Genomic DNA, 27,366 nt, shown 5'->3' on the forward strand with positions numbered 1-27,366 from the left:
GCCTGGCTGACCTCCTACAGCTCCATCTGTGCCACCTCTTGTCCTCCACTGCCTTCTGACATTAGTATTGGATGACCTAGCATCAGGCAGTCAAAAGGGGGTAGGGAAGATGGCCTGAACAAAGCCGGGTGGTCTCAGGGTAGAGTCCTCTTCTGTGCTCCTCGTCCATCCACAGTCTAAGGAGAAAGGTGCTCACTCAGAGGCATGGGTAGGTTTTAGACATCTCTCAGCAACTGTGGTTGGTCTCTGCCAGGTGCTTCATCTGCAGCTTGAGAGCCTAGGGCTGAATTCCAAGCCCATCACTGACCGCTTCGTGGAGTCCTTCAAAGCCATGTGGTCTCTGAATGGGCATGGCCTGAGCAAGGTGTTCACAGGGAGCAGGGCCCTGGAAGGAAAGGCCAAGGTATGGAGTAGGCCAGGGCAGGGGAAGGGGGCAGGAGCAGGAAGGAAAGCCGCTCTGATCCCTCTCACCGAGTATTTGGGCTCCTGCAGGTGGGGAAGCTGAAGGATGGGGCTCGATCCATGTCTCGTACCATCCAGTCCAACTTCTTCGACGGGGTGAAGCAGGAGGCCATCAAGCTACTGCTAGTTGGAGATGTCTACAATGAAGAGTCTACAGACAAAGGCAGGATGCTGCTGGACAACACGGCCCTTCTGGGTAATGGGTGGTCCACAGCCTTAAGGGTATGAGGAGGCAAGGGTGACAGTGGCCCAGCCTACCCAGTCATGTGAACTAAGACGGAGCTTCTGATCTACGGTCCCCTGGCGTGTTGAGTTGACCCAAGAAGACTGACATCTCTGTACAATTGCACCTCAGTATCCACAAGGCACTGGTTCTAGGTTCCATGGGTAAATTCCACAGATGCTCAAGTCACTCGGGACCCCTCAGAAATAAAGAAAAGGTCGAGGGTGTGTCCGGTCTCACAAGGTTGTGAGGAATCTCTGAGGAAAGGTTTTGTCCTGAGGTGTTGGTTTTCTGGTGCTTGGGATCAAACCTAGAGTCTGGCACATTTTTGACAAGTTCTGAACCGTGGAGCTGGTCAACCATGGGCTCTTTTTACTTTCTGTACCGTGGAAGGCCTTGGGCTTTTGATGCTTCTGCCTCAGATTCCCAAGTCTCTGTGATTACAAACTGTGCCTTCAGGCCTGGTTCCTATAGGGAACTTTTCATGACATCTTATTCCTTTAAAGACTGTGACCTTTACTGCTCTAGTGGAAAAAAGAAGACAGAGCAGCATGTTTACTTACTTAAAAAGTGGTTATGTTTTAGAAACGTTTGGTGTTTTGGAAAGATAAAGGAGCCAGTGGTAGAATAATTTCATATAGGCCTTTCTCTTCTCATTGCTCCATAATTGGGGATTTTTTTTTTTCTTTTTTTTTCGGAGCTGGGGACCGAACCCAGGGCCTTGCACTTGCTAGGCAAGCGCTCTACCACTGAGCTAAATCCCCAACCCCTAATTGGGGATTTTTTAACTTTCCGGGGTGATATTAAATATCTGCTCTGTGGTTAAGTTCCAACTCAGGAAAGTTGGCGCCAACTCCAGGTTCCATGGCGATCTTAGTAGCAAACACAGGATGTCAGTTGCTGGGTTTAGTTCTTTTTTTCCCCCTCTAGATATATTTATTTTGTTTTATGTATATGAAAGTTTTGCAGTGTGTGAATGTCTGATAAAATTGGAGCCTAAAGGGAGATTGGATCCCCTGGAACTGGGGCCATGATGGCTGTTTGTCACCATACGGGTACTGAGAATCGAACCCAGGTCCTCTAGGAAACCAAGACGTGCTCTAAATCTCTGAGCCATCTCTCCAGGACCTAAAATTGCTAGTTTTTAAAACTGTGGATATATTGTGTATCTCTAAGAAGATGGAGATATAGATACAGTGTTTTGTTTTTTAATGTCTTAGGTTTGGGGTCAAATAAACAAAACAGTCTTTCAGGCATGCTGGATGGAAAAGGTAAAAAATGACGAAGATGCAGATTTGGGTTGATAAGACATTTGAAGTTCCATCTATTCATCTATCCATCCATTTGTCCATCCACCCAATAATCCATCCATCTATCCATTCAATATATATTATATATTATGTATATATAATATATTTCCCACACATATATTGTCTACCAAATGTTACCATTTTAATTGTGTTGTTTATTGCAGTTGAGCTCACTTTCTCTTCCCCTGCTTTGTTCTGCGGGATCATGGGCTGAGTAGTAAGTGCTAGGCTTTCCCCTGGAGTCTGGGAGACCCCATCACTGCGTGCCATGTGCCTTTATAACTATAGCTGGAAGGCACATTTCCAGCCCTATCTTTTCATGCTTTATTGCAGACAGGAAAGTAGAGTGGTTAGGGTGGGTATGTCGGTCTGTTGTCCCCAGCTCATGAGTGACATTCTCTGACAGGCCACATCTCATACAATACAGGAGGGTTTCTACAGTCTAGGCTGCAGAAAACATATGCCTCTTTTGGTTACTAACAGCAACACCCAGGATCCTGAAGGCCATGACAGAACGCCAGTCAGAATTCACAAATTTCAAGCGGATCCAGATTGCTATGGGGACCTGGAATGTGAACGGAGGAAAACAATTCCGTAGCAATCTCCTGGGGACCACTGAACTCACTGACTGGCTCCTGGATGCACCCCAGCTCTCAGGAGCAGTGGACTCTCAGGGTATGTAAGAATGGTAATTTGGGAAAGGACAAACATGGATTCCTACAGCCTGTTCCAGGAGCTTGACTCTACGAGCATTGCCTTTTTGTTGTTATTGAAGACCAACCTTAGTCCCTGGTGATCTGATAGGATACATGAGATTATTTCTATCTTCCTATATCTGTTGAGACCTGTTTTGTAACTGATTATATGGTCAGTTTTAGAGAAAGTACCATGAGGTGCTGAGAAGAAGATATTTTCTTTGGTTTTTGGATAAAATGTTCTATAGATATCTGTTAAATCCATTTGGTTCATAACTTCTGTTAGTTTTACTGTGACTCTGTTCAATTTCTGTTTCGATGATCTGTCCATTGATGAAAGTGGGGTGTTAAAGTCTCCTACTACTATTACGTGTGGTGCAATATATGCTTTGAGCATTAATAAAGTTTCTTTTATGAATGTGGGTGTCCTTGCACTTGGAGCATAGATGTTCAGAATTGAGAGTTCATCTTGGTAGATTTTTCCTTTGATGAGTAAGAAGTGTCCTTCCTTAGCTTTTTTGATAACTTTTGGTTGAAAGTTGATTTTATTCAATATTAGAATGGCTACTCCAGCTTGTTTCTTGAGACCATTTGCTTGGAGATTTTTTTTCCAGCCTTTTACTCTGAGGTAGTGTCTGTCTTTGTCATTGAGGAGTGTTTCCTGCATTCCGCAAAATTCTGGGTCCTGCTTCCATATCCAGTCTTTCAGTCTATGTCTTTTTTTTTTTTTTTGAAGAATTGAGTCCATTGATGTTGAGAGATATTAGGAATCAATGATTGTTGTTTCCTGTTTTTTTGTTGTTGTTGTTGTTGTTGTTGTTAGAGATGGAATTATGTTTGTGGAATTATCTTCTTTTGGGTTAGTTTAAAGATGACTTTCTTGCTTTTTCTAGGGTGTAGTTTCCCTCCTTTTGTTGGAGTTTTCCATCCATTATCCTTTACAGGACTAGATTTATGGAAAGATGTTGTGTAAATTTGGTTTTGTTATGGAATATCTTGGTTTCTCCGTCTGTGGTAATTGAGAGTTTTGCTGGGTATAATAGACTGGGCTGGCATTTCTGTTCTCTTAGGGTCGGTATGACATATACCCAGGATCATCTAGCTTTCATAGTCTCTGTTGAGAAGTCTCATGTGATTCTGGTAGGTCTGCCTTTATATGTTAATTGATCTTTCCCCCTATACTGCTTTTAATATCTCTGTTTTGTGTTTGGTGTTTTGACTAGAATGTGATGGGAGGAATGTCTTTCTGGTCCAATCTATTTAGAGTTCTGTAGGCTTCTTGTATGTTTATGGGCATCTCTTCTATAATTCTATGGAAATTTTCTTCTATGATTCTGTTGAAGATATTTACTGGCCCTTAAGTTGGGAATCTTCGCTCTCTTCTTATCCTTAGGTCTGGTCTTCTCATTGTGTCCTGGATTTCCTGGATGTTTTGGGTTAGGAGCTTTTTGCATTTTCTTTTTTTTTTTTTTTTTTTTTTTTGGTTCTTTTTTTTGGAGCTGGGGACCGAACCCAGGGCCTTGCACTTCCTAGGCAAGCGTTCTACCACTGAGCTAAATCCCCAACCCCTCTTTTTGCATCTTCTTTGTCTGCTGTGTCAATGTTTTCTATGGTATCTTCTGCCCCTGAGATTCTCTCTCTTGTATTTTGTTGGTGATACTTGCATCTATGACTCCTGATCTCTTCCCTTGGTTTTCTATCTCCAAGGTTGTCTCCCTTTGTGATTTCTTTATTGTTCCTATTTCCATTTTTAGATCCTGAATGGTTTTGTTCAATTCTTTCACCCATTTGGCTATATTTTCCTGTAACTCTTTAAGCAATTTTTGTGTTTCCTGTTTAAGGGCTTCTACCTGTTGGCCTGTGTTGTCCTGTATTTCTTTAAGGGGCTATTTATGTCCTTTTTTTTTTTTTAAAGATTTATTTATTTATTATATATAAGTACACTGTAGCTGTCTTCAGACACACCAGAAGAGGGCATCAGATCTCTTTACAGATGGTTGTGAGCTACCATGTGGTTGCTGGGAATTGAACTCATGACCTCTGGAAGAGCAGTCGGGTGCTCTTAACCGCTGAGCCATCTCTCCAGCCCTATTTATGTCCTTCTTAAAGTACTCTAACATCATCATGAGATGTGATTTTTAAATCAGAATCTTGCTTTTCTGGTGTGTTGGGGTATCCAGGACTTGTGGTGGGAGAGCTGGGTTTTGATGATGTCAAGTGGCCTTGGTTTCTGTTGCTTAGGTTCTTGCACTTGCCTTTCATCATCTGGTTATCTCTGGTGTTAGCTGTCTCTGACAGTGGCTTGATCCTCCTGTAAACCTGTGTGTCAGCACTCCTGGGAGACCAGCTCTTTCCTGGCAGAAGCTGGGTACAGAGAGCTGTGGCACAATATCCTCTCCAGGCACAGACAGAAACTGGAAGGATCCTGTCCCAGACTGTTCCTTGGTTCCTGTGTCCTAAGGGCTCCAGGCAGGTCCCTCTGAGCAGAAGTGGTGCTCTCAGGTGTGTCAGCACTCCTGGGAGACCAGCTCTCTCCCAGCAAGATCTGGGTACAGAGAGCTATGGCACAGAATCAGCAGCTGTAGGCTGCCTCATAAACTTTAATACAGATATTTATGTTTTCATTTGTCAAAATGTTTAGCAAGCACCATGGTGTCACCTTCTAGAGTGATGCCTTCCAGTGTTATTGTTAGCTACAAGACTCTTCCGTTCCTAAGTACTCGGAGGGGTTTCCAGGGAGTAGTTCGTCTTTTTCTCAATGTGCAGAGATTTTGTGATGCTAGGAGCTAAGTGCTAGAACTAGTCGTAACCTATAGGAGATGCGGCCTCTATTCTATGCTGCTGCAAGGGGCTAACGGAGCAAGGCTTGCCATGAGTGTTGGGCATGCTGCAATCCTGTCTTTCTCCAAGGCTACTCCAGCATGGACAGTCCCAGTCTAGGACTCTGAAATCTTAAACGCTACAGCAGCTGAAGCTTTTTCAGTATTGATGAGATATGATGTAGGGGTGGGGGAATAGCATCACAGGGGAGAATCCTCCACCTCTGACCTCATGTGATGGATCACAGTCAAAGCCAGCAGCACTGAAAATGTATAAAACTACTATGTGTGCATGTGTGCATGTGTGTGTGTGCATGCATGCGTAAGTGCATGAGTGTGTGTGTGTGTGTGTGTGTGTGTGTGTGTGTGTGTGTGTGTGTGTTTATCAAGGTGTATATGGCACAGATGAATTCCATGTGTAGAATTGGGCATCATCCCCAAGACATCATTATTTGCGTGCATTTTGGTAAGGGTTATTTGGCTTGCAGCAGTGTTAGTTCAGAGGCCTGGCTACCTCTTTCATTCCAAAACACAAAACAGGTTCATGACGGGTGAGGAGTGGCTCATGGTCTAATACAGGCACCTTCTCTTGCCACATACACATGTGACCTCACCTCAGGAAAGGAAGGTATTAGGGTCCACAGTTTGGGAACACTGACATTCTCACAACAGTGGTGGCTTGTGTTAATTGTTGATACGGTGTCCAGAGTATCTAAATGACAGCAGAGGCTCTGTCTGTACTGCCAAGGATGTTGTCTTAGTTAGGGTTTTACTGCTGTGAACAGACACTAGGACCATGGCAACCCTTATAAGGACATTTAACTGGGGCTGGCTTACAGGTTCAGATGTTCAGTCCATTGTCATCATGGGGGGAAGCATGGCAAAGGCAGCCATGGCGCTGGAGAAGGGGCTGAGAGTTCCCCATCTTGTTCTGAAGGCAGCTAGGAGAAGGCTGACTTCCAGGCAGCAAGGAGGAGGGCCTCATAGCCCACCGCCAACAGTGTCACATTTGCTCCAACAGGGCCACACCTACTCTGACAAGGCCCTATCTCCCAGAAGTGCTATTCCCTGGTCAAACATATTCAAATTACCACAGATATTCAGCACCCCTCACTGAGGAGAGTACCCTAATACCATCGTGGTCCTCTTCTGCCTGCACAACAGGATAGTTGTTGTTGTAAAAATATAAAAAATAAAAAAAGTAATGATTGCCTTTTATCCCGCTAGGTCTGGCACCGCAGTGCCCCAAGATATCTGCTAGATACCTTGGCGGAAACACACATTCCAATTCTGTGGGGGCCCAGGCCAGCCGCCCCACACTCCGTTACACTTAAATCTACACATGAAAGAACACACAACACGATAACCTTAGATCCAATTGTTAAGATATAATTGCCCACCTAAACACACAAAAAGCCCAGTACCATCCAACCCTTAAGAACATTAATAACAACCTTTAAATACATAGAGCAGAATCTTAACATCACCTGCCACAGCTTCTCCCCCTATCCCTCCTGTCTCCTCTCCTTTTCCCTTCCAGTCTCCTCCTCTTCCTTCAAACTTCTCTCCCACCCATCTTTCCTTCCCCTCCAATGACAGGCCTCCTTCTATCCTGTACCTGCCCCTCACCTGTATTTTACAAATTCAATGGGGAGAAGATTCTGGTGAAGTCACCTGAGTTCTGAGTACTGATTAGGCAGCTGTCCTTGGGGCAGTGGAATTAGCATCAAAATACAGATAACTCCAGGGCAAACCACAACAGGTAGTGGTTAAGGCACACTGATGATGGTTGGGCAGGAATGTTACTGGGGAAGATGAGGGTAGACTCACCAGAACCCACCAGGTTCAGGGTAAAGGCTTTGCTGTTCCCAGCTGACACAGACAGAGAAGTGTGCTATTGCATTTAAAGAGACAAAGAAGCAGTTTTACGCTTTCAACCATTCAGCTGAGGTGCCAGGTGCCGTGTGGCCAGCAGAGAAGGACATGGAGAGCTAGCTGATGTTTGCTGCAGAGGCCCCTTCCTCCTCGGCAGGAGTCACATCCCTTCCTGCATTTGAAACACTGTGTGGTGGGCATGGCCTAGTGTATGTCTGAGGAAGTGGCTGGGAGGCCCAGTAAATGGCTGCAGGGATTCTGTGATGCACTGGCCTCTTTGTAGAAAGGAGGATCACTAGGTTCTACAGCAAGGCATCTACAGAGCTTCTAGGCCGTGTCTCCCTTGACCATAAGCAGCCACCCCTGGGTCAATCTGAAAACTACTTGGGAACCACAGAGTAGACATGAGAGAATGTTGTTCCTGGCCACTTAGGATCTGGCTGGAGAGAGATGTCAACCAGGAAGAATAAGAGCATGGCCAGGCTGAGTCAAGCGTTCTTGCTCATGGTATCCAGCTGAACTCCTGTCTGTATTACCTGGGGATATGGCTGATTGCTGTCCCTTTGTAGAGAAAGAGTTGGGGGTTCAGGGAGGTTCACAAGCTGCTCCAGGCTGAATACAGGGAAGGGCAGAGGTGCCCTGGAGGTGCACAAGAGGGCGTGAGGGCAGGCTCCAGGGGCTTGGCCTGTATGAGTGGAATGGGTTCTAGCAATGCGATCAGGAAGAGGGGGAAGAGCAGACAGGCAGCACACGGTGTGCAGTGCCGACTTCCTTGTCTCTCGCCTTGTTCCTTAGACGATGGCGGTCCCGCTGACATATTTGCCGTCGGGTTTGAGGAGATGGTGGAGCTGAGTGCAGGAAATATTGTCAATGCCAGGTAAGCAGCAGGCGAGCAGGCTGTCCCTGGACCAGGTGCCTTGCCAGATTTGGGGCTCCAAGCACCCCTGGAGCCATCTTGTTCCTGGGCCAGCAGCCCGTGGCGCTGGCTGTTTGGGTCCTTCTGGCTACATTCCCAGCACGCACTGGCTGAGGGCTCTGCTTGTCTTTTCCTGCTGATTAAACAAAGTGGGACGACTGTGGTAGGTTCCAGCCTGGGCTTTGTGCTGTGGTTGAGTCACACTGTCTCAGGAAGTGTGTGTTGGGGGGGTACGGGGGGGGGTGCCGAGGGGGTGCCGTGTGTGTGTGTGTGTGTGTCTGTGTCTGTGTGTGTGTGGGGTGCGGTGTGTGTGGGGGTGCCGTGTGTGTGGGGGGGTGCCGTGTGTGTGGGGGTGCATGCTGGGAAGTGCTTCTCCTTACAGCAAGCAGGAAGGGGAGACCCCAAACCACTGGATCAACACTCAATATAAGGAAAACTAGACATTCATTCTCATAGGCGACCCAGTCTTATTTCGAGGAACACTTTAATTTTAAAAATTAAAATTTTTACCCACTGGGCTACCCTATTATCTGTTAAGGAACTTTTAAATAGATACATAGATAAATAAAATAAAACAGGCTGGGGTTGGGGATTTAGCTCAGTGGTAGAGCACTTGCCTAGAAAGTGCTGCAAGGCCCTGGGTTCGGTCTTCAGCTCCGGAAAAAAAAAAAGAAAGAAAAAAAAAATAAAACAGGCTTTTGGGAAGTTTTATCTCATTGTACATAGGTATCAGGGATGGTGGGGAGCTACTGTGATATATAAGTTAGAATCGGAACTGGACCTTGTGTCACAGACCCATAGCACCAGCTACTTGGGAGGCTGAGGCAGAAGGATTGATTGAACAGTCAAGGTCTGCCTGGGCTACAGAGTAAGTTCAAGGCCAGCCTGAGTGAGTTAGGAGTCTCAATAAATAAAAAGAGGTGTGTGCCTTTGCCTAGTGAACACAACGTCCTGGGTTCAATCCTCATTCCCACCAAAAACTCAAAAACAGTGGAGAACAGCAAAAACCAATCCAAAATGTGTAGAAGTTCACATGAGAGAGGGATTGGTGCCTGGCACTCCTGTTGGGGGGTGTAGGCAGCTTGCAGTCCAATGGAGGACAGACAGATGGATGGATAGGGAAGCCTGTGGGGTCAGCAATGGGAGATGGGGGCTTCCTACTAGCAGTTTGTCATATCCTTGACTTCCTGCCTTTTCAGCACCACCAACAGGAAGATGTGGGGTGAGCAGCTCCAGAAAGCCATCTCCCGATCCCATCGGTACATCCTCTTGACCTCAGCACAGCTGGTGGGCGTCTGTCTTTACATCTTTGTACGTCCGTACCACGTCCCGTTCATCAGGTAAGGACACTTAGCGTATAAGCATCTGGGGAACCGGGGCTTACACGTCTGTGTTTGGTTCTGTAATGTTCTCCTCACGTCCGTCCCCCAGTCCCCCAGCCCCCAGCCCCCACCCCCAGCAGGAAACAGGACCTGCCATTATTCTCCATGCACAGAGAAAAACTCCTGAGGGAAAATGGGCTTGAATTGGATATTGTCTGGCAACTAAAAAGCCACCACGGGAAAATCCTAACTCAGGAAACTGGCCTCCTAGGAGGAGTCAGGACCGATATGGGGCAAGCTCAGGCAGGGCAGGGAGCGGGTGTCCCATTCACATTTCCTGGGTAGGAACGCTGTGAACAAGAGGTGAATGACTACTCAGGAATCATGGACTGTTTTGCCTCTTCTAGAATTCTCAATTATTACCTCTCTGAGGTGACGGCTTCATGAGTGTAAGAAGCAGTCAATATTAGGAAATAGGTGTCTTTCAGGAGAGGGAATTTGCCATTTTCTGGCTTTCTCCTTGCCTCCTATTGCTATGTGGCCTGGCCTTGCTGGTGGCATTAGGATTACTAATCCAAGAGGATGGAGACCTGACCAAGCACCACCACATAGCAAGGGCCATGGGAATGCCCCACCCTGGCCCTTAGGGTCCACACTCATAACCTTTCCTTACCTTCAAAACACAGTTAAGGCCCTGCCCTGCTATTGTGTTACTAGGGCAGCTTGGCCACGCCCTAAGCTTATCAAGAGAAGTCTGGGTAAAGGCTAATGCTAAATCCTGGGGAGAGGTGAGGCGGAGAGCGGCAGATTTCCCAAAGCCAGCTGAGGTCTCAGCACCTTGTCCTCAGTTTCCTGCCCTTTGGCCTCTAGCTTGTTTAACTTAACCCCTTGGCTTATCACCACCACCCCTCATCTTCCAAGTCAAAGGCGTCCAGCGGCCTCTGGCTGTGGCCTGCTCATGGAAACATTAACTAGACAGTAGTCTGTGATCCTGTGGCCTCACACACAGGAGGGCATCCCCAGTGCATTTGGAGACGGGTGGTATGGGACCAGCTTCCTAGGCCTGTTTCCTAGTTCTCAAAATTTTTCATCCATTGCCATAGTCCCTCTTTTTTTTTCTTTTTTCTTTTTTTTTTTTTTTTTCGGAGCTGAGGACTGAACCCAGGGCCTTGCACTTGCTAGGCAGGCAGTCTACCACTGAGCTAAATCCCCAACCCCGCCATAGTCCCTCTTATTCCTTACATGAGAGCTGAGGGGGCCCAACACTGAAACATCTGCCACTTCTGCTGGGGAGAGAACAAGGCAAGGCATTGAACAGACCCCACCATCCAAGCCAAGTGACCTAGACCTGGCCAAGCACTACCAGATAACGAGGGCCACTGGAATGCCCTACAGTGGCTCTCAGGCTTCGCATTCATAACCTTTTGTTACCTTCAAACCACAGTTAAGGCCCTGCCCCTTTTACAGGAGTGATGTGTCTGCAGCTTTACCAGATACTGGTGTAGGACCAGGCCCTTCTAAGCAGACCCAATTGAGATGCAGCCCATCCAGGCAGTCCTTAGCAGTGAGAAGGACCGTGGACTTGACCAGTCACGTTGATCTCCAAGCTTTTGGCTAGAGGCTCTTCTCTGTGTTAGAATAGGGTTGTCTTGCCCCACAGCCAATGGACTGTGACGTTCTTTTGTTCCAGGGATGTGGCCATCGACACCGTGAAGACCGGTATGGGGGGAAAGGCAGGGAATAAGGGCGCCGTGGGTATCCGCTTTCAGTTCCACAGCACTAGCTTCTGCTTCATCTGCAGTCACCTGACGGCTGGGCAGTCTCAGGTGAAGGAGAGGAACGAAGACTACCGGGAGATCACGCACAAGCTCTCCTTCCCTTCGGTGAGTGGCGTGTGGGTTGGCCATGCACTAGGGCAGCCTGCCCAAGTCTACCACATGTAGCCTTCTGAGCTGATAATAGGAGCTCCCACCTCCAAAGCCATGAGAATCCACCGTGGGGGAAGGGAGACATGCTGTCGTTCTTGGAGCAGGAGCCCAGCCCTTGTAGAGTTCTGTCACTTCAACTTCCTGGAACCTTAGCTGTCCTAACTATTCTTAGGTACACTCTGGGGTGTTTAAAACCAGGGTGGTCTTGTGAAGAGCATTTGATTCAAGCAGTATGATTTCATTTTCATGGTGGCGTCAGTGTGGGTTTAATTTTCTTTTGATGCACACACACACTTACACACATACCTCCGTTGCTATTCAGCTATGACTGTTTCCAAACTGGCAAATCCTGACTGAAAAGTCATGGTCTCCCAACCCATCTGCCATCTCCAGAAATGCACCCACACTGCCCTCTAGTGACAACCCAGAGATTTCCACTCCAAAGCCAACAGACTCTTTTCAGTTAGATTTTTAGATTTCTCCTTCCCATAGAAAAATGATAGCCCCACCCCTACACACACTTCAGCCTGATGTGTGTGCCCCATTTGCTAGCCAGAAAAGTGTGGGTTAGCTATCCTTGCCACAGATCCTTCCAGATTCTAACAGGCTGGTTAGAGCCTGGAATTCTTCCCTTGTTGGACAGATTGGTTCTCTATGATGATAGAGCCTTTAAGACCAGCCTTCCCGGGATTTGGCTGCACAGCAAAAGTTCATCTGGTTTCCATTATAAGTCTCTGAACCCTCGATGTTGTCTTTATTTCTTGAGTTGAAGAACAAATAAGTTGAGGAACTTTCGATTTGTATATTGACCCCTCTTCTTACTTGAAAATGGGAACTTTGAAACAGTATTCTCAGGATACATAGCAATAACTGAAAATTTGACTACATGATCCTTTTTCTTCTTCTGTAGAAAGAAAAATTGAACCTATAAATTAACTCTCTTGTGCTGGCTGTGTGGATTGCATTACTATTTAAATTAAATTAATTACATTTAATTAATTAAAAATCACTTGCACTGGTGCCTGAGTAAGTGTTCTATTATTGTGAAGAGACACAACGGGCATAGCAACTCTTAAAAAGAAAGTGTTTAATTGGGGCTTGCTCACAGTTTCAGAGGGTTAGTCCATATCATCAAGGCAGGGAGCATGGCTGCACACAGGCAGACAGGGCAACTAGAAAATTACCTGAGAGTGCTATATCCAGATCCACTGGCAGGCAGCGGGAAGAGGGAGACACTAGGCCTGGCATGAACTTTTGAAAGCTCAAAGCCCACCCCTAGTGACACACCTCCCCCAACGAGGCCACACCTACTCCAACAAGGCCAGCCAACTCCAACAAGGCCACACCCACTCTAACGAGGCCACACCCCCAAGGAGGCCACACCTACTTCAACAAAGTCACACCTTCCCCGAGGCCACACCTACCCCAACAAGGCTACAACCCCAACAGGGCAGCAACTTTTAATCCTTTTAAATAGTACCACAACCTTAACATTTCAAGGATATAAGGCTGGCGGGTGGGGAGTTCTTTTTCAAATCACCACAACCAGTCATGTTCAATGCACCTGGCATAGACTCCTTTGGCCAATAACTCCTTTACTGGGCATCATGGAAAACATTTCTACTTCCACAGAAAGATATATGGTTTGGTTTGGGCCACCTTAATCTGTCTGTGCCATCAGTGTTTAATGGAGGGTTTGAATACCATAGTAGAGCTCGGGAGAGGAGGAGAGATAGGTTTAAAGCTAGGTAGATCTGGGTTTGAATACCATAGTAGAGCTCGGGAGAGGAGGAGAGATAGGTTTAAAGCTAGGTAGATCTGGGTTTGAATTTTAACTTTATCATGAACTAGCCTTACAGACTTCAGGGAGTTACACAAAACATACACAGGGGAGGGGGGAGGGGGTGTCACCTAAGTGTTGTGCTGCACAGACTCCTGTCAGGATAGAGCCCTACACTGTGGTCAGTCTGTATGTCGTGGCTACCGTCATTGTGCTGAGGAGGAACCCTTGAAGGACTGGGTTGGGACGGAGATGATTGGCTCCAGGGAAGAGAAGATGGAGAAGTTTACTGTGCTGCACACAGTTTCCCTAATTTGGGAAAAACCTCTCAAGATTGAGACTAACAGGAGAGTAGTGGCAGAGTAGACATAACAAGCCGAGTGCAGTGGCAGAGTAGACATAACAAGCCGAGTGCAGTGGCAGAGTAGACATAACAAGCCGAGTGCAGTGGCAGAGTAGACATAACAAGCCGAGTGCAGTGGCAGAGTAGACATAACAAGCCGAGTGCAGTGGCAGAGTGACTATTGGCATGGTGTTTTCCATGTGGTTTGAGAGCTTTGTTTGGACCACTCCAGGGCACTGTTACATAAAATAGAAACATGGGGCTGAGGATACAGTTCATGATTATCCTGCACTGCATACAAGTGACTATGGAGGTTCAAGCCTGTTATCCGGGTTGCATAGTCCTGGGCTACATGGGACCCTATTTCAAAACATAATTAAATAAGATTGAGAAGCAAATTATGTAAAGGTTTCTTGAAAGGTTTACAGGGTTAGGTAAAAATGAGATACCGTAGTGAGAAACTTAGCATTTTAGGAGAAATGTCCGAAGCTGTGCTCCTCTCCCCTCCTCTATCTTCCTTACTCTGCTGTGTTCTCTCTCTGCCACTTAGGGGAGAAACATATTTTCACACGATTATGTGTTTTGGTGTGGCGATTTCAACTACCGCATCGATCTTACTTACGAAGAAGTCTTCTATTTTGTTAAACGCCAAGACTGGAAGAAACTTATGGAATTTGATCAGTTACAGCTACAGAAATCAAGTGGGAAAGTGAGTTGTACCTTTAAGATGTCTTCAGTAACTGTCCCGGTGTGGAGGGCTGTCTACTAACCGCAGGGACGGGTGCATTAAAACCTTGAGTGGCTTTAACGCTGATTCTGACTGTGTAGAGAATACATAGGATTTTTATGAAGGGAGAGAAACAGGACAGCAGAGCCGCACAAATCTTAACGGAGCTCTGGGTGGCCACACATGGAGTCCCTGCCGGAAAGCCACCCTTGGCATTCAGCCCAGAGGGAGGAGCTGGCTGTACTGCTCTCTACCGCCTCTAGTGCACTGTGCCTTCTGCGTGTGGATGAGTGAGCCCTAGGAGAGCTGACTCATCTCTCCCTAGGAGAGAGACCCTCAGAGAGGGTCTGTGCTCAGCCTGAGTCGTGGTTGCCTTCTAGTGTGCCCTACTGACAATGTCAGATGGACCACTGTGTTGGTGGTGTTGAGTGCTGGTGTACATGGCCTACCTATACTGAATACACTCATCTACCTGTGCGCGTAAGTCTTTTTAGGAACTGCTCCATTTCTGGTATAAGAAACTCCTGAGCAACACTTTAGAACCCCCCTCATGATATTCTGTGGCTCCCCCATTCTCCTTGGTGAAAACACTAATAGGAATCATTTACACACTGATTTGTACACAGATTCCTTCATAGTGCCCTGTAAATTCTACTCCTTGACAGAAGGGAGAGTAAAGTTGAATTATGTATCCAAGACCATGTAGGCAGCATGCCAGGACACAATTTGCTCCAAAACATTGTCTATCACAGAGCCCACATGTGCTAAACTGTGACCTATGCACAGGTTCCTAGGGACTCGCAAGGCCACGGCCTGAATAGCACAGGTTCAGCTGCAGGCTTTCCTTCAGTTCTTTAGGATCAGAGGAGCCAGCTTCCAGAGAGCCACAGCCTCTCTTCTCCAGCCAAGACCATTGCTTATTTTAGAGTCCTGCTTTCCTAGCAGGAAGTACATGAGGGTGCCATTTGTCTTGAGAAGGCCGCTACTTAAATGAGTGAGGAGAGAAAAATGAAGGTACATCTCCCTCTAAAACAAGACTCGGCCACCGTTTTGAGGTTTGCTCTCCTGACTGGGAGGTGCATAGATGAACCTGTCACACTTCCAATCTTTTCATTTCCTCTGCCAAATTCTCGCTGCCCTCTCTACCACATCAAGTGAGAAAGCTTTTGCTCCAGCCCCAAAACGTGGCACAGAAGCAGGGGAATGCTCAGGTGAGCTCAGAGTGAGCCCTGTCCTGTGGTCCCTTCTCTAGGGGATGACAAAAGGCAGGGGTACAGGAAGGAAGGCAAGGCGCTATGATGCTGTGTGTGTGTCCAGCTATTAAAAGGCACGCATGTCCAGTATCAGACATATTTATGAATGTGAAGCCTTCTTTCTAGTTTTAGAATACTTTGGAGTGTGCCTTTTTTTTTCTTCTGAAGATGACCTTGTGATTTCTTTTCTCTGAATAGATTTTTAAAGACTTTCATGAAGGAACCATTAACTTCGGACCCACCTACAAGTATGACGTTGGATCGGCTGCCTATGACACAAGTGACAAGTGCCGGACCCCAGCCTGGACAGACAGGGTGCTGTGGTGGAGGAAGAAGCATCCGTACGATAAGACAGGTGAGTGCTACAGGGTTTGCTGAGACAGAGTTGGGGCAAAGGGGAAATACTGTGGAGGGAGAGAGGCAGTCACTTGGCCCAGCGACCTGGCTGTGTAAACCACATTTTTCTCAACTAATCAGCAACTGATAACAGATCATTCTAGATGACATAATTTTAGAACCACTCTCCTGGTTCTGCCTCTTCATCATGGCTACTCCTCCCCACTCTCTGACCTTTATACTAGGAAGAAAAGGAGTGATGCCGTGGGCTATCTCTCACCTTTCTCATACCTCTCTGGTACTTTACCAAGCCCATTTTTTTTCCCCCAACCAAATTCTTATCTCCTAAAGCTTCAAAATCAGAATGGAACAAACGTGAGGCACTAGGCTTATTTTTTTCCCTTTGGTTAGTGAGTTGTGAAGTCTTAAAGTCATTGCTGAATAGAAAGGAAGGGATGCTCATTAAAGTTGGAAAGCCTGTACTCTAGAATGCAAATGGCCTTTCCACATTAAGGAGGGAGGTCTGCAGAGACTTCAAAGCCAGGAAATTAGAGCTACAGGTGAAAGAGAGATGTTTTCTTTCCCATTAGTCTGAGAGCATCTGCACAGCCCCCAGGGTACTGGGAGGCAGGGCTGTCGAACTTCAGAGCCTCTCACTGTCCTGCACCCTGGTCCATTGCTTGGTGACCTAAGTGGGGAGGGGGGAGTGGTGCCACAGTTGTTACTGGTAATCTGAACATGAAACTGGTAATCTGAACATGGAAAACCTTTTTTACCCTAGCCCCAAAGCAGGCAAAACTGAACTTTAAGCTCAGGGGAGAAGCAAAGGAGCCTGAGCCAAGGTGGTTAGGGACAGAGATCTTTGCTGCAAGCAGTCATAATCACATCCGTGCATATTGATACTGTTTTGTGTCTCCTGTTGGCTGGCGGCCTCTTGAATGGAACCTGGGGAGCAGCTGGCGAACTCAACCTTCTAGACAGTGATCTAGACGGTGATGCCAACATCAGACATACCTGGTCTCCGGGCACTCTCAAGTACTACGGCCGTGCCGAGCTGCAGGCATCTGATCACAGGTAAGGTCCTCACTGGGAAAAGCATTGGCTCCACCTCCACACAGGATACCCATGTGCTGTCCCTGTAAGGACTGGAGAGAGAGAGAGAGAGAGAGAGAGAGAGAGAGAGAGAGAGAGACAGACAGACAGACAGACAGACAGACAGACAGACAAATATGAAGGGGTCTGTATACCTCCATTGTGAAGTAATAATTATTGGCATTTTGTCATTGATTGCTCTATATCATAAATGCTGTTATTCATAAAAACAATGAGAATACAGCCTGCACAATGTGGTGTCTTTGAAATGTCCCCAGTTACCCTGCCGCTCAGCATGCTTTCTTGGTAGTTTTCTAGCTACAGTCCTGTGTAGCTGACTGATAAGGGTCACTCCTTTGCAGCCATTGCCCAGCTCTAAACAGAGCCATGGGACCAACCCGCTCACCTGTGGATGACTGTTTTCATCTAGTATTTGAGTTGGGACAAACACAATGTAGTTTTTCTGTCACAGCCTCAGGTTGTTCGACACTCTGAGATGTCGTTTAGCCTTGGCCACATGTGCTAAGAATGGGAGGAGACAGCAGGTGGCAGGGAGAGGGAAGTCCAGGGCAGCCTCTGAGGGGATTTGCTAGCTTGCAAACACCTTCCAAGAAGTAGTATAGGGCGGCATAAGACAAGGAGGGAGGTTTGATTCTCCTGCAGGTGCTTCTAGAGCTGTGTGTTATTGGAAGGAAGGAAGGGCAGGAGGGAAGAGTGGTTCCTGGGTCAGCCAATGACGTTAGCTCCCTCTCATCACAGAGCTGAGGGGAGCCAAGCTCGTATAGAACCTTTATCCTAATTTCTGTGTTTCCTTAGAATCTAATCCTAGAAATGAGCTCTAGAAACAAAAAGAGATGATGTTTTGAGATTCTTAACACGAATTGACTGCCATGTGGCCACGTGAAGAGCTTGTGCTCTGGCCTAGTGTATGCACGGGACTGGCAGCCTGTGGGTTCATGGACTGACAGAGCTCTGGGGGACAGATGCAGGTTGGAGGCTGGGATATGACACCTACCTAAGCCTACCTAATGGTTCTCCGCTATTCCTGTGTCTCCCACAGACCTGTGCTGGCCATCGTAGAGGTGGAGGTTCAAGAGGTCGATGTGGGAGCCCGGGAGAGAGTCTTCCAGGAAGTGTCCTCTGTCCAAGGCCCGCTGGACGCCACTGTTGTTGTAAACCTTCAGTCTCCAACCCTTGAAGAGAGAAATGAATTTCCAGAGGACCTGCGCACAGAACTTATGCAGACTTTGGGGAATTATGGGACGATTATTCTGGTCAGGTAACCCGCGCCCATGAGATGTATGTTCTGGGGTGACCGTGGGATCCCAGAGAGCTGCTGCATTAGGTTTCTAGTACTGACTGGCCAATCTCCTGTAACACAGGATCAACCAAGGGCAGATGCTGGTGACATTTGCAGACAGCCACTCAGCTCTCAGTGTGCTGGATGTGGATGGTATGAAGGTAAGTGGCATTTAGTCACACTGTGGAGTGCGGGCTGACCCGTCCCCGTATTTACACAGCCATGATTTCCTCTGGCCAGTGCCCAACCTGTGTAGGCACCATGGTGCATAGCAGCTGGGATTCTCCATTTAGGTCTTGTCCCACTTGCAGAAGCTGAGAGTGTAAGGTTCCCACTGATTTCTTTCCTCCCGTCTAGATAGAGAGGACTTTCCACCTTTCTCCTGAGACTGTCTCGGGACACGCTGTTCACACTTAGTTCCATTTTGATAAAATCCTGGTTTAAATTTTCAGGGGATGAAAAGTTGGCGTTATCAGTTCAACTTCCACCCATGCGTGTGTGCGTGCATGTGTGTGTGTGCGTGTGTGCGTGTGTGTGTGTGCGTGTGTGCGTGCGTGTGTGTGTGTGTGTGTGTGTGTGTGTGTGTAGACTTTGGGGTTCCTTAGAAATTTGTGATGATTGCATAGACTGGAGAAGGCGCTTTGTGGCTGAAGGGAACTGTGGTGACTTTCTTTGTTCTCACTCGCCCGCTCTCCTCCCAGGTGAAAGGCAGGGCCGTGAAGATTCGACCAAAGACCAAAGATTGGCTAGAAGGCTTGAGAGAGGAGCTCATTCGGAAGCGGGACAGCATGGCCCCTGTGTCTCCCACCGCCAACTCCTGCTTGTTGGAGGAGAACTTTGACTTCACAAGTCTGGACTATGAGTCAGAAGGTCGGTGAACCTGCCCATGGGCAGGCAGGCCTTGCCCCAAACCACACCTCAGAAAGGTTCCTGAGGACATCTCAAGTGTGAAAGTTGCATATGTGTGATAGTGATAGCTGTAGGTCACATCCATGTGTTCTGACATTCATATGTGGGGATGACGCAGGCGCTGTAAGGGACATCTCACACACTCTAACATTGGCTTTGAGGCTGTTGGCAACAGGTATGAATTGAGGTGGAGAGCTGTCCTGGGACCCTGGCTCCCATGGCTGTCAGCAGATTCTCATAGAATTCTTGTGCTAGTTACATTGGCTTCACTGTGTTCAAATTCCTGACTCAGACATTTTATAAGATGGGAGTTCTTCATTGTGGTGCATCGTTCATAGGTCTATAACTATGTTATAGTAAATGTTCCTGCTTCTGTCATTAAAAACCATGACCAAAAGCGACTTGGGGAGGAAAGGCTTTATCTCAGCCTATAGTTCCACATGACAGTCCATCACCAAAGAAAATCAGGGCAGGAACTCAAGGCAGGAACCTGGAGGCAGGAACTGAAGCAGAGGCCATGGAGGAGTGCTGCTTACTGTCTTGCTCATGCTGCTTTCTTCTAACATCTAGGACCACGGGTCCCTAGGATGGGTCCTCCCACATCCATCATCAATCAAGAGAATGCCCCCACAGACAATCTTAGGGGAGCATTTTCTCAGTCGAGATTCTGTCTTCTCAAATGACTCTAGATTGACTCAATAAATCTAACTAGGAATATAACCTAAATCTACCTAGGACAATAACCTTTGACCCCATTGACTTTGGGTCTGTGGCAAGGCAAGAGCATTGTGGCATGGGAACGTGTGGCAGTGGCTACTCACTTCCCAGTGCACAAGAAGCAGAGAGAAAATACCAGTGTCTTTTATTCCACTTGAGCCTCCAGGCCAAGAGATGCTGCCCCATGTCATGAAGAGCCCTTCCTTCCATAGTTATTCTCCTCTAGACACACCCCTACAGACACTGTCTCATGAGTAGCCCTTAAGCCAGTCAGCAAGACAGCCACACTAGGAAAGGGCTGGGCTGATCTCTCTCACCCTCACGTGCCTTGTTCTTCCTCGAAGGGGATGTTCTTGAAGATGATGAAGACTACTTAGCGGATGAGTTTGGTCAGCCTGTAGTCTCAGACAGTGAGCTTGGAGGAGACGACTCTTCTGATACCATGAGCGCCTCGACACCTGCCAGCAAGTCTCCCGCACTGGCTAAAAAGAAGCAACATCCAACGTACAAAGGTAGCCCCTCCTTCGATTTCCTGGGGCAGGGCTGGAAATCCCTACAGACACACGTTCGCCATCTACACCCGGATGCGCTTATTGTTTCGTTCATGTCATGCCGTGCTATGCATCGGCACCATTACGTTTTAGATAAAAGAGAACATAAAGGTTATGAAATCCGTATCCTGGACTAAAGGGTAGAATCTTCCATTAGTTGACTCTGATGCTTCTGAAATTCCATAGGCTTTCCATTGTCAGTCACTATGTCCCTGGCTGGAGAGAAGTTCTAACCAACAGTGCAGGACCCTTGCGCTAGGGCTGGGAAGATAGAATATGGCTGTTTCTTTGACAAGAGAGGTACAAAGACTCTATGTACCTACCCCCATGTATTCCTTTGATTAAATAATGGTCCCCAAACTCATCGGTAGTTTGCCACGCTAGAACCACTGGCTGGTTTTAGCACTTTGAGTTGCGGAGTCTACCACAGAGTTCTGGGTTTTTGGTAAGGTGTATGTGACATTGTGTACACAGACAGATTTGGTGAATGACACCAGGCCAGCTTTGGTGACCTTCACACCCCTCTGCTCTTCTCGGAGGCATGTACTGGCCACAGTGTCGGGCACTCAGGAAGTGGCCAACCGAAGCCGCTAGTCTAAGAGTCTGCTATTGGATGCCGGGCTAGCAAAGAAGGCGGGGCTCTTCTCAACTTCCAAATCAGCAGCCACGGTTTAGGAGGAGGAATTAATTTCTCTTCCCTGTGGTGGGTGGATCTTGGGAGCTCTGGTTTCCCCCTATCTTCTCCTGTGTAGATGTGTGGCTGGTCATTTTGGAAGGAGATGGGTCTATACATTAAACATGCCAGAGTTTCTCAAGTCTGGTAAACCAGGCCCACGGTTTGTTGAGTGTCCTGAGCAGGCATCGGATACGCCCATACTCCCAACAGAGAGGCTCTCAAAATCACTTCAAAATCAGGCCCCCATGGGTATCCCATAGCACTTCTGCCTACTATGGTATGCCCTGCCCACAAAGGCATTTCTGATCCTTGCGTTTGGAAGAGACCATCTTTCTCACAGCTGCCATGTCCTCCAGACGACGCTGACCTGATGACGTTAAAGCTGGAGCTGGAAGTTGCTGGGAATTTTCGCCACCGTTCTCCGAGCAGGTCCCTGTCTGTCCCCAATAGGCCTCGGCCACCTCACCCTCCACAAAGACCCCCCCCTCCAAGTAAGATTTGCTTACTCTGAGCTTGCCACCATGCCTGCTGGGAATAACCGCACAGCTCCTGCTACTGAAAACACAGCTCTAAACTACTGCTGAGTCCCTTCTGACGCTCCCTCTATCCGGGCTCCTTGTCTAAATATAAGTCATGTTCTGTTTTGAAGGCCATTGGTTTCTAAGACATATGAAACAAAAAACCTTTCAAAGCTATTCATCCAAGAACTTGGCTTCTACTCCAGACACCTTCCTTTGACAGATAGCCAGACCTGCTCTTTGGGAATCTGATCCACTCAGAGACCCAACATGCACAACCCTAGCCTGGGCCATGATCTACCTCCAGTTCCTGTGTCTCTGGCCCTCTGAGGATGAGCCCTACCCAGGCTCTCCTGGGTGGTTTTCTTCTGATAATGCTTCTGCCATCAAACATGGCTTATCTCAGAGTAACCTTGTGGCTTGCTTTTTTTGTATCTTTTTTTTTTATACCATTACTGATTATGTCCCCCACCCCAACCCCCAAATATTGCCCGTCAAACAGACTTTTCCAAGCCAGTCCTTTCAAAATTGGTTCACCCAGAGCTAACATGCAGCAGTCATTGGTGTCAAGCCAGAAGCAGATCTTTGCTTTGATGAGCTTACACTCAGAAAATAGAATAGATACTGAAAATACCAAGTTTATAAGTTATTTGTGGTGGGAAACTGAGGCAAGAGGGTAGAGTTTAGGGGTCAGTGTAGGTTACATGGTAAGACCGTGTCTCAAAAATAAGTTTAAAAATTGTATAACTAGGGCTGGAGAGATGGCTCAAAGGTTAAGAGCATGCGACTGCTCTTCTAGAGTCCTGAGTTCAAATCCCAGCAACCACACGGCTCACAACTATCTATAATGGGACCCGATGACCTTTTGTGGTGTGTCTGAAGACAGCAACAGTGTACTCACATACCTAGAATAAATAATTCTAAAAAAATGTAAAAATAAAATTTACAAGTCCTATTACTTTAGAGATTTATAAAAGTACAGAGTTATAGAAAAGACTCAATTTAAAATTTACTTGGCTACCTACAGATAACAGTTTTAATTGAAAACACTTCCACTAGTTGTAGACATGCGCATCTGTACACTATTTCAAAAGGAAAAACATAAGGGCTGAGACTGTGTGCTAGCCTAACCTGCATGAACACTAGTTTCAATCCCTAATTCTGCCTAAAAGGCAGTGGTAGCAAGCTGCTAATCCTTTTACTGCTCATTTGTTCTTATTTCATGTTCTTAAATATTCTAAGACATAACTCGTTAACAGCTAAAATAATTTATTTCTTGACTTAGGAACCTACGACTTTTATATGCTCTCAGACATTAGAAGTAAATATTCTAGGGCTGGGGAGGTGTCTCTGTGGGTAGAAGTGTCACCATACAAGCTCCACGACCTTCCCTGTAGTGCTCTGGCCTGCATGTCAGATCGTCAGAATCCATGGAAAGCCACTGTGTTGGGAGTGCTGTTAATCTCAGTACTCATACTGAGTAATGGAGGGTGAGGAACCCCAAGAACCTTGAGAGCCAACTACCCTGGGGTGTGTAGTACAAACAGTGGGAGACCCTGCCTCGACAATTTGGAAGACAAGGACCCAAGGCTGTCCTCTGTTCTTACATGTGCATGCATTCACACACAGACACACACACACACACACACACACACACACACAGACACACAGACACACACGCACACATTTTATATACACATCTATACACACACAAACCGCTCCCTCCGCCACATTTTAACATTTAAAACGATGTGTTTTAAACCATTTAAAAATCAATTGGTTTTTATATAAGATTAATGCCCCCCCCCCATGCTAGATGTAAATTTGCATCCCAATCCTGCTTCCCTAGACAATCTCCCAATAGGCCAAGCTATCAGAGATTCAACAGGAAAACTGCTTTGTTTTTTGTGGTGCTGGGGATGGAACCCAGGCCTCATTCATGCTGCTCGAGCTGCTAACCCACAGCCATAACCCCAAAGGGAAACTTTGGAGAGTCTTATAGGGCCTGCCTGGGAGCACTCTGTGTGGCTTGTGAGTTTGCATACCTGACTGTGGGGTGTGTCTGCCTTTGTGGCTGCCTCCCCCTCCCACCCCCAATTTTCTTGTAGCTTGCTCACATGTTCCCAAGTCACTGCAGCTGACACTGTCTTGTGATTTTTCACAGCTGGCTTAATGGTGAAGAAGTCTGCCTCAGATGCGTCTATCTCCTCCGGAACCCACGGGCAATATTCCATCTTGCAGACCGCGAAACTTCTTCCAGGAGCACCTCAGCAACCGGTGAGTCCTTTGTTGGGTGCCCACCTCAAGATCATGTGGATGATTGCCTTTTGAAGGAATATGTGACTCTGTCTTCCTAACCCTCTTTCTGCTCACCAGCTTATCCCCCAAACCCCTGACGCTCAGTAACAACTCCTTCACAGACTCTTAAGTGGTCTCGTGGAGCACGGTAGGAGAAGGCACTTGGAATGAGGTCCTCCCCCACCCAAACCACCCTCCTCCCCATATCGCTGCAGAGCAAACTGCCCACTTCCAGACTCCCCTTTCACACCCTTGTAATTCTTGCCTTTGCCTAGAGCATTGGGTGGTAAGGAGAAAAGGAGAAATGCAGGTAAGTTTGGCCATTTTGGCGGAAGATTAGAGACCCATTTGGCATGAATTCTCGTGCAGCATGATTCTGAAAAACTGCAAGGGAGGGGAAAGGCTCATCTAGAGGGGCCTGAGGTGCTGACAGGCTTGCAGATGAAGGTCAGTGATGAGGAAGTGGAGGCTCCCGTGCTCGGGAAGCTACACAGACTGGCAAGGCATGTAGAGTCTGGGCAGGCTAAGGAACTGACGAGATTCCAGAATGTACAGTAATAAAAGTGGGTCTCAGATGACCCAGGAGCTGAGTGAAGGAGTAGAAAATTCTGCTGGGAAACATGTACCCGTGGGCGCTTCATACTCCCACGGACCACGGGAGGCATGGCCGAGACTGTGCTCTCCAGCTCTGCCTGGCTGTGGAGATAAAAAGAAAAGATGGTGTGTCCACATTGCCAAATCCTGGCACCACTCGGTTTGGGAGCTGAAGGTCTTCAGCTCTGACCATTAATGCCTTCCTGGTCTTGGTGGGCGGAGAAGGGCACTAAAAGATGTGGTTTAGATGAAGTGGACATGTCCATCAGCTGATGGGGTTTGCATAGCTCATCCTGGAAGGCCACCTCCCACCTGTACAGACAAGCAGGTGAGACGCACACTGCGAGTATCCGCCCGAAGGCTCATTTCCTACTCGTGTTAATCCGTGTCTCTTCCTGATTCTCTCCTCAAGCCCAAGGCTCGAACTGGAATAAGTAAACCTTACAACGTCAAACAGATCAAAACCACCAATGCTCAGGAGGCGGAAGCAGCTATCCGGTGTCTCCTGGAAGCTGGCGGAGGTAGGTGGTGTCTTGGGAACCACCTCCCAGCCACAAGGGAGTCCCTTTTAATGCCTTCACTGATAGTGGCCTAGAAGAGAGCTGGGTGTACCCTTTCTTTCTTAGCTTTCCTTTTTTTTTTTTTTTTGTTTTTTTTGTGCAAAGTTAAATGAAAGTGGCCTTTAGTATTTTATTTACTTATTCTGATTTTTTTACTTAAAATTACAGACTTAAAATGCATGAAATCTATAGAAAATAATACAATAATGACTAAGTAGCATTTTAGGGATAAACAAAACTTTTGGTTAATGTTGGGCCAGTGAACCTGATGACCTGAGTTTCACTCCTGAGGCTCACATGATGGAAGGGGACTAGATGACCATAAACTGTCCTCTGACCTCGACAAGCACAACATGCACTTCTGCGCCCCTTCGTATAAGACATACGTATATACGTGTTCCATGTGCAGATACATGTTCCACATACATACATGTTCTGCTGTTGCCTCACCTGACCCATTCATTCACAGCAGCTAAAATCTGCTGCTTTGGTTTGGGGCTGTGATCCTGAATCCCGTATGCTCTCCAGAAAGACATAGGGGATAGTGTGTCAGCCCAATTGTATTCCTGAGGGTATTGGTCAGACTTGGAATTCTCCACACCCTGAAGGAGGGCATGTCTAGAAATCAGAGAAACATTGCCGAGGGAACGTACAGCACTGGTGGTTTAGGTTTTTACTGACTGAGAAATGAATAAAACTTGAGTATGTCTCTACGACGGTGTTCTCGTCAGCCGTGGGGATGAGGCAGTGCATAGCACAGTGCAGGTGTGCCTTGACAATGTCCTGCCGAGTTAAGGACACAGAATCAGGCACTATTATTCTGAATGTCTACATGGTAGGGAGATCCATAGCAAAGAAAGCTCGGAGAAGGAATGAGTTTCTTCTTGACAGCAAAAATGTCTTAAACTTGGATTCTAGTGATGTTTATGCTGCTTGGTGAATGCCTTAAAAAGCATTGAAATGGTTAAATTTTAAGGTAGGTGAATTATAGTTCGATGAAATTTATTTAAGGGCAGACAGCCCTATAGGCACATGTTAGCGGAGGTTTGAAGTTTGAAGTCTCCCCACCATCTCCATGTGGTGCTGCCTTGTCCGCACTCTTGTTGAGACCGTTGCTTTGTGGCTCTTCTCCATTGAGAAACATACAACACTTTACGTATGGTATCAGGGTCTCACTTGTCTTTCCTCAGGCCCCACCCCTGTGAGGGTGGTCTGTGCAGCCGGGGCCAGACCTAACTGTCTAGTCTCGACTATCTTTATTCTTTCTTTTATTGGATATTTTTTATTTACATTTTAAATGTTATCACCTTTCCTGGTTTCCCCTCCAGAAACCCGCTATCCCCTCCCTCTCCCCTTGCTTCTATGAGGGTGCTCCCTCAGCTACCCACCCACTCCCTCCCACCTCCCCACCCTGACATCCCCCTACACTGGGGCATCCAGCCTTCACAGGACCAAGGGCCTCTCCTCCCACTGATGCCCAACAAGGCCACCCTCTGTTACATATTCGGATGGAGCCTTAGGTCCATCCCTGTGTACCCTTGTAATGGTGGTTTAGTCCCTGGGAGCTCTGGTGGGGTTTGGTTGGTTGATATTGTTGTTGTTCTTATGGGGTTGCAAACCCCTTTAGTCCTGACTGTCCTTAAGAACTTCTTTGTGACTTTATGGAAACACACTGAATTACTATGGCATTGAGATGCAAACTCCCTGAATGTGACATTGTGTGGCAAATCCCATGTCCTTGTACTTGAGCCAAGTTATTTTATGTTTCAGGTGTCCCAGAGTCAGCCCCGGGTGCCACGCCCCTGAGAAACCAAGGGTCTTCTAAGCCAGAGGCCTCCCTGGGGCCTCCAGTCCTACCGCGCCGGCCTGTTCCAAGGGTTCCCACTATGAAGAAACCAACTTTGAGGAGAACAGGAAAGGTAAGAAGCCAAGCCGTGTGAGCCGCCCATTCTAAGGTTGATCGGGGTCTTGTTACATAAAATTAGGTCAAGGACAGAAATGAAGTTGCATTCGGTTTCTCAACCCACACCTGTATCCCAGACGCAGCCCTGTCTGGAGGAAAACGGCTCGTTCAGCAACTGCTTCCCCTTGTCTTTCTGCTGCAGCTTGGCCTCAGCTGAGCAGAGCCAGGAGCTTGCTGTCCTTTGCAGGGTCTCACTGTG

The 27,366-nt window shown here is 47.2% G+C and overlaps 1 protein-coding gene across 27 annotated transcripts in view; it reads left to right on the forward strand.

Moving 5' to 3' along the window:
- Synj2 (synaptojanin 2) overlaps positions 1-27,366 on the forward strand; it is a 102,077-nt gene that overhangs the window by 65,910 nt on the left and 8,801 nt on the right. For 8 of the 27 annotated variants that reach the window (XM_087594799.1, NM_032071.3, NM_001113372.1 and 5 more), the window contains 17 exon segments: positions 254-403; positions 493-658; positions 1,906-1,956; positions 2,479-2,670; positions 8,180-8,261; positions 9,500-9,640; positions 11,313-11,505; positions 14,224-14,382; positions 15,852-16,008; positions 16,946-17,063; positions 18,142-18,360; positions 18,464-18,542; positions 19,083-19,251; positions 20,352-20,519; positions 23,917-24,029; positions 25,057-25,165; positions 26,975-27,123. In XM_087594799.1, the coding sequence (XP_087450925.1) occupies positions 254-403; positions 493-658; positions 1,906-1,956; positions 2,479-2,670; positions 8,180-8,261; positions 9,500-9,640; positions 11,313-11,505; positions 14,224-14,382; positions 15,852-16,008; positions 16,946-17,063; positions 18,142-18,360; positions 18,464-18,542; positions 19,083-19,251; positions 20,352-20,519; positions 23,917-24,029; positions 25,057-25,165; positions 26,975-27,123 (2,415 nt within the window). 27 annotated transcript variants of the gene reach the window in all.

This window comes from Rattus norvegicus, chromosome 1, assembly GCF_021556685.1.
Source record: "Rattus norvegicus strain SHRSP/BbbUtx chromosome 1, alternate assembly SHRSP_T2T, whole genome shotgun sequence".
NCBI classification, from domain to species: domain Eukaryota; kingdom Metazoa; phylum Chordata; class Mammalia; order Rodentia; family Muridae; genus Rattus; species Rattus norvegicus.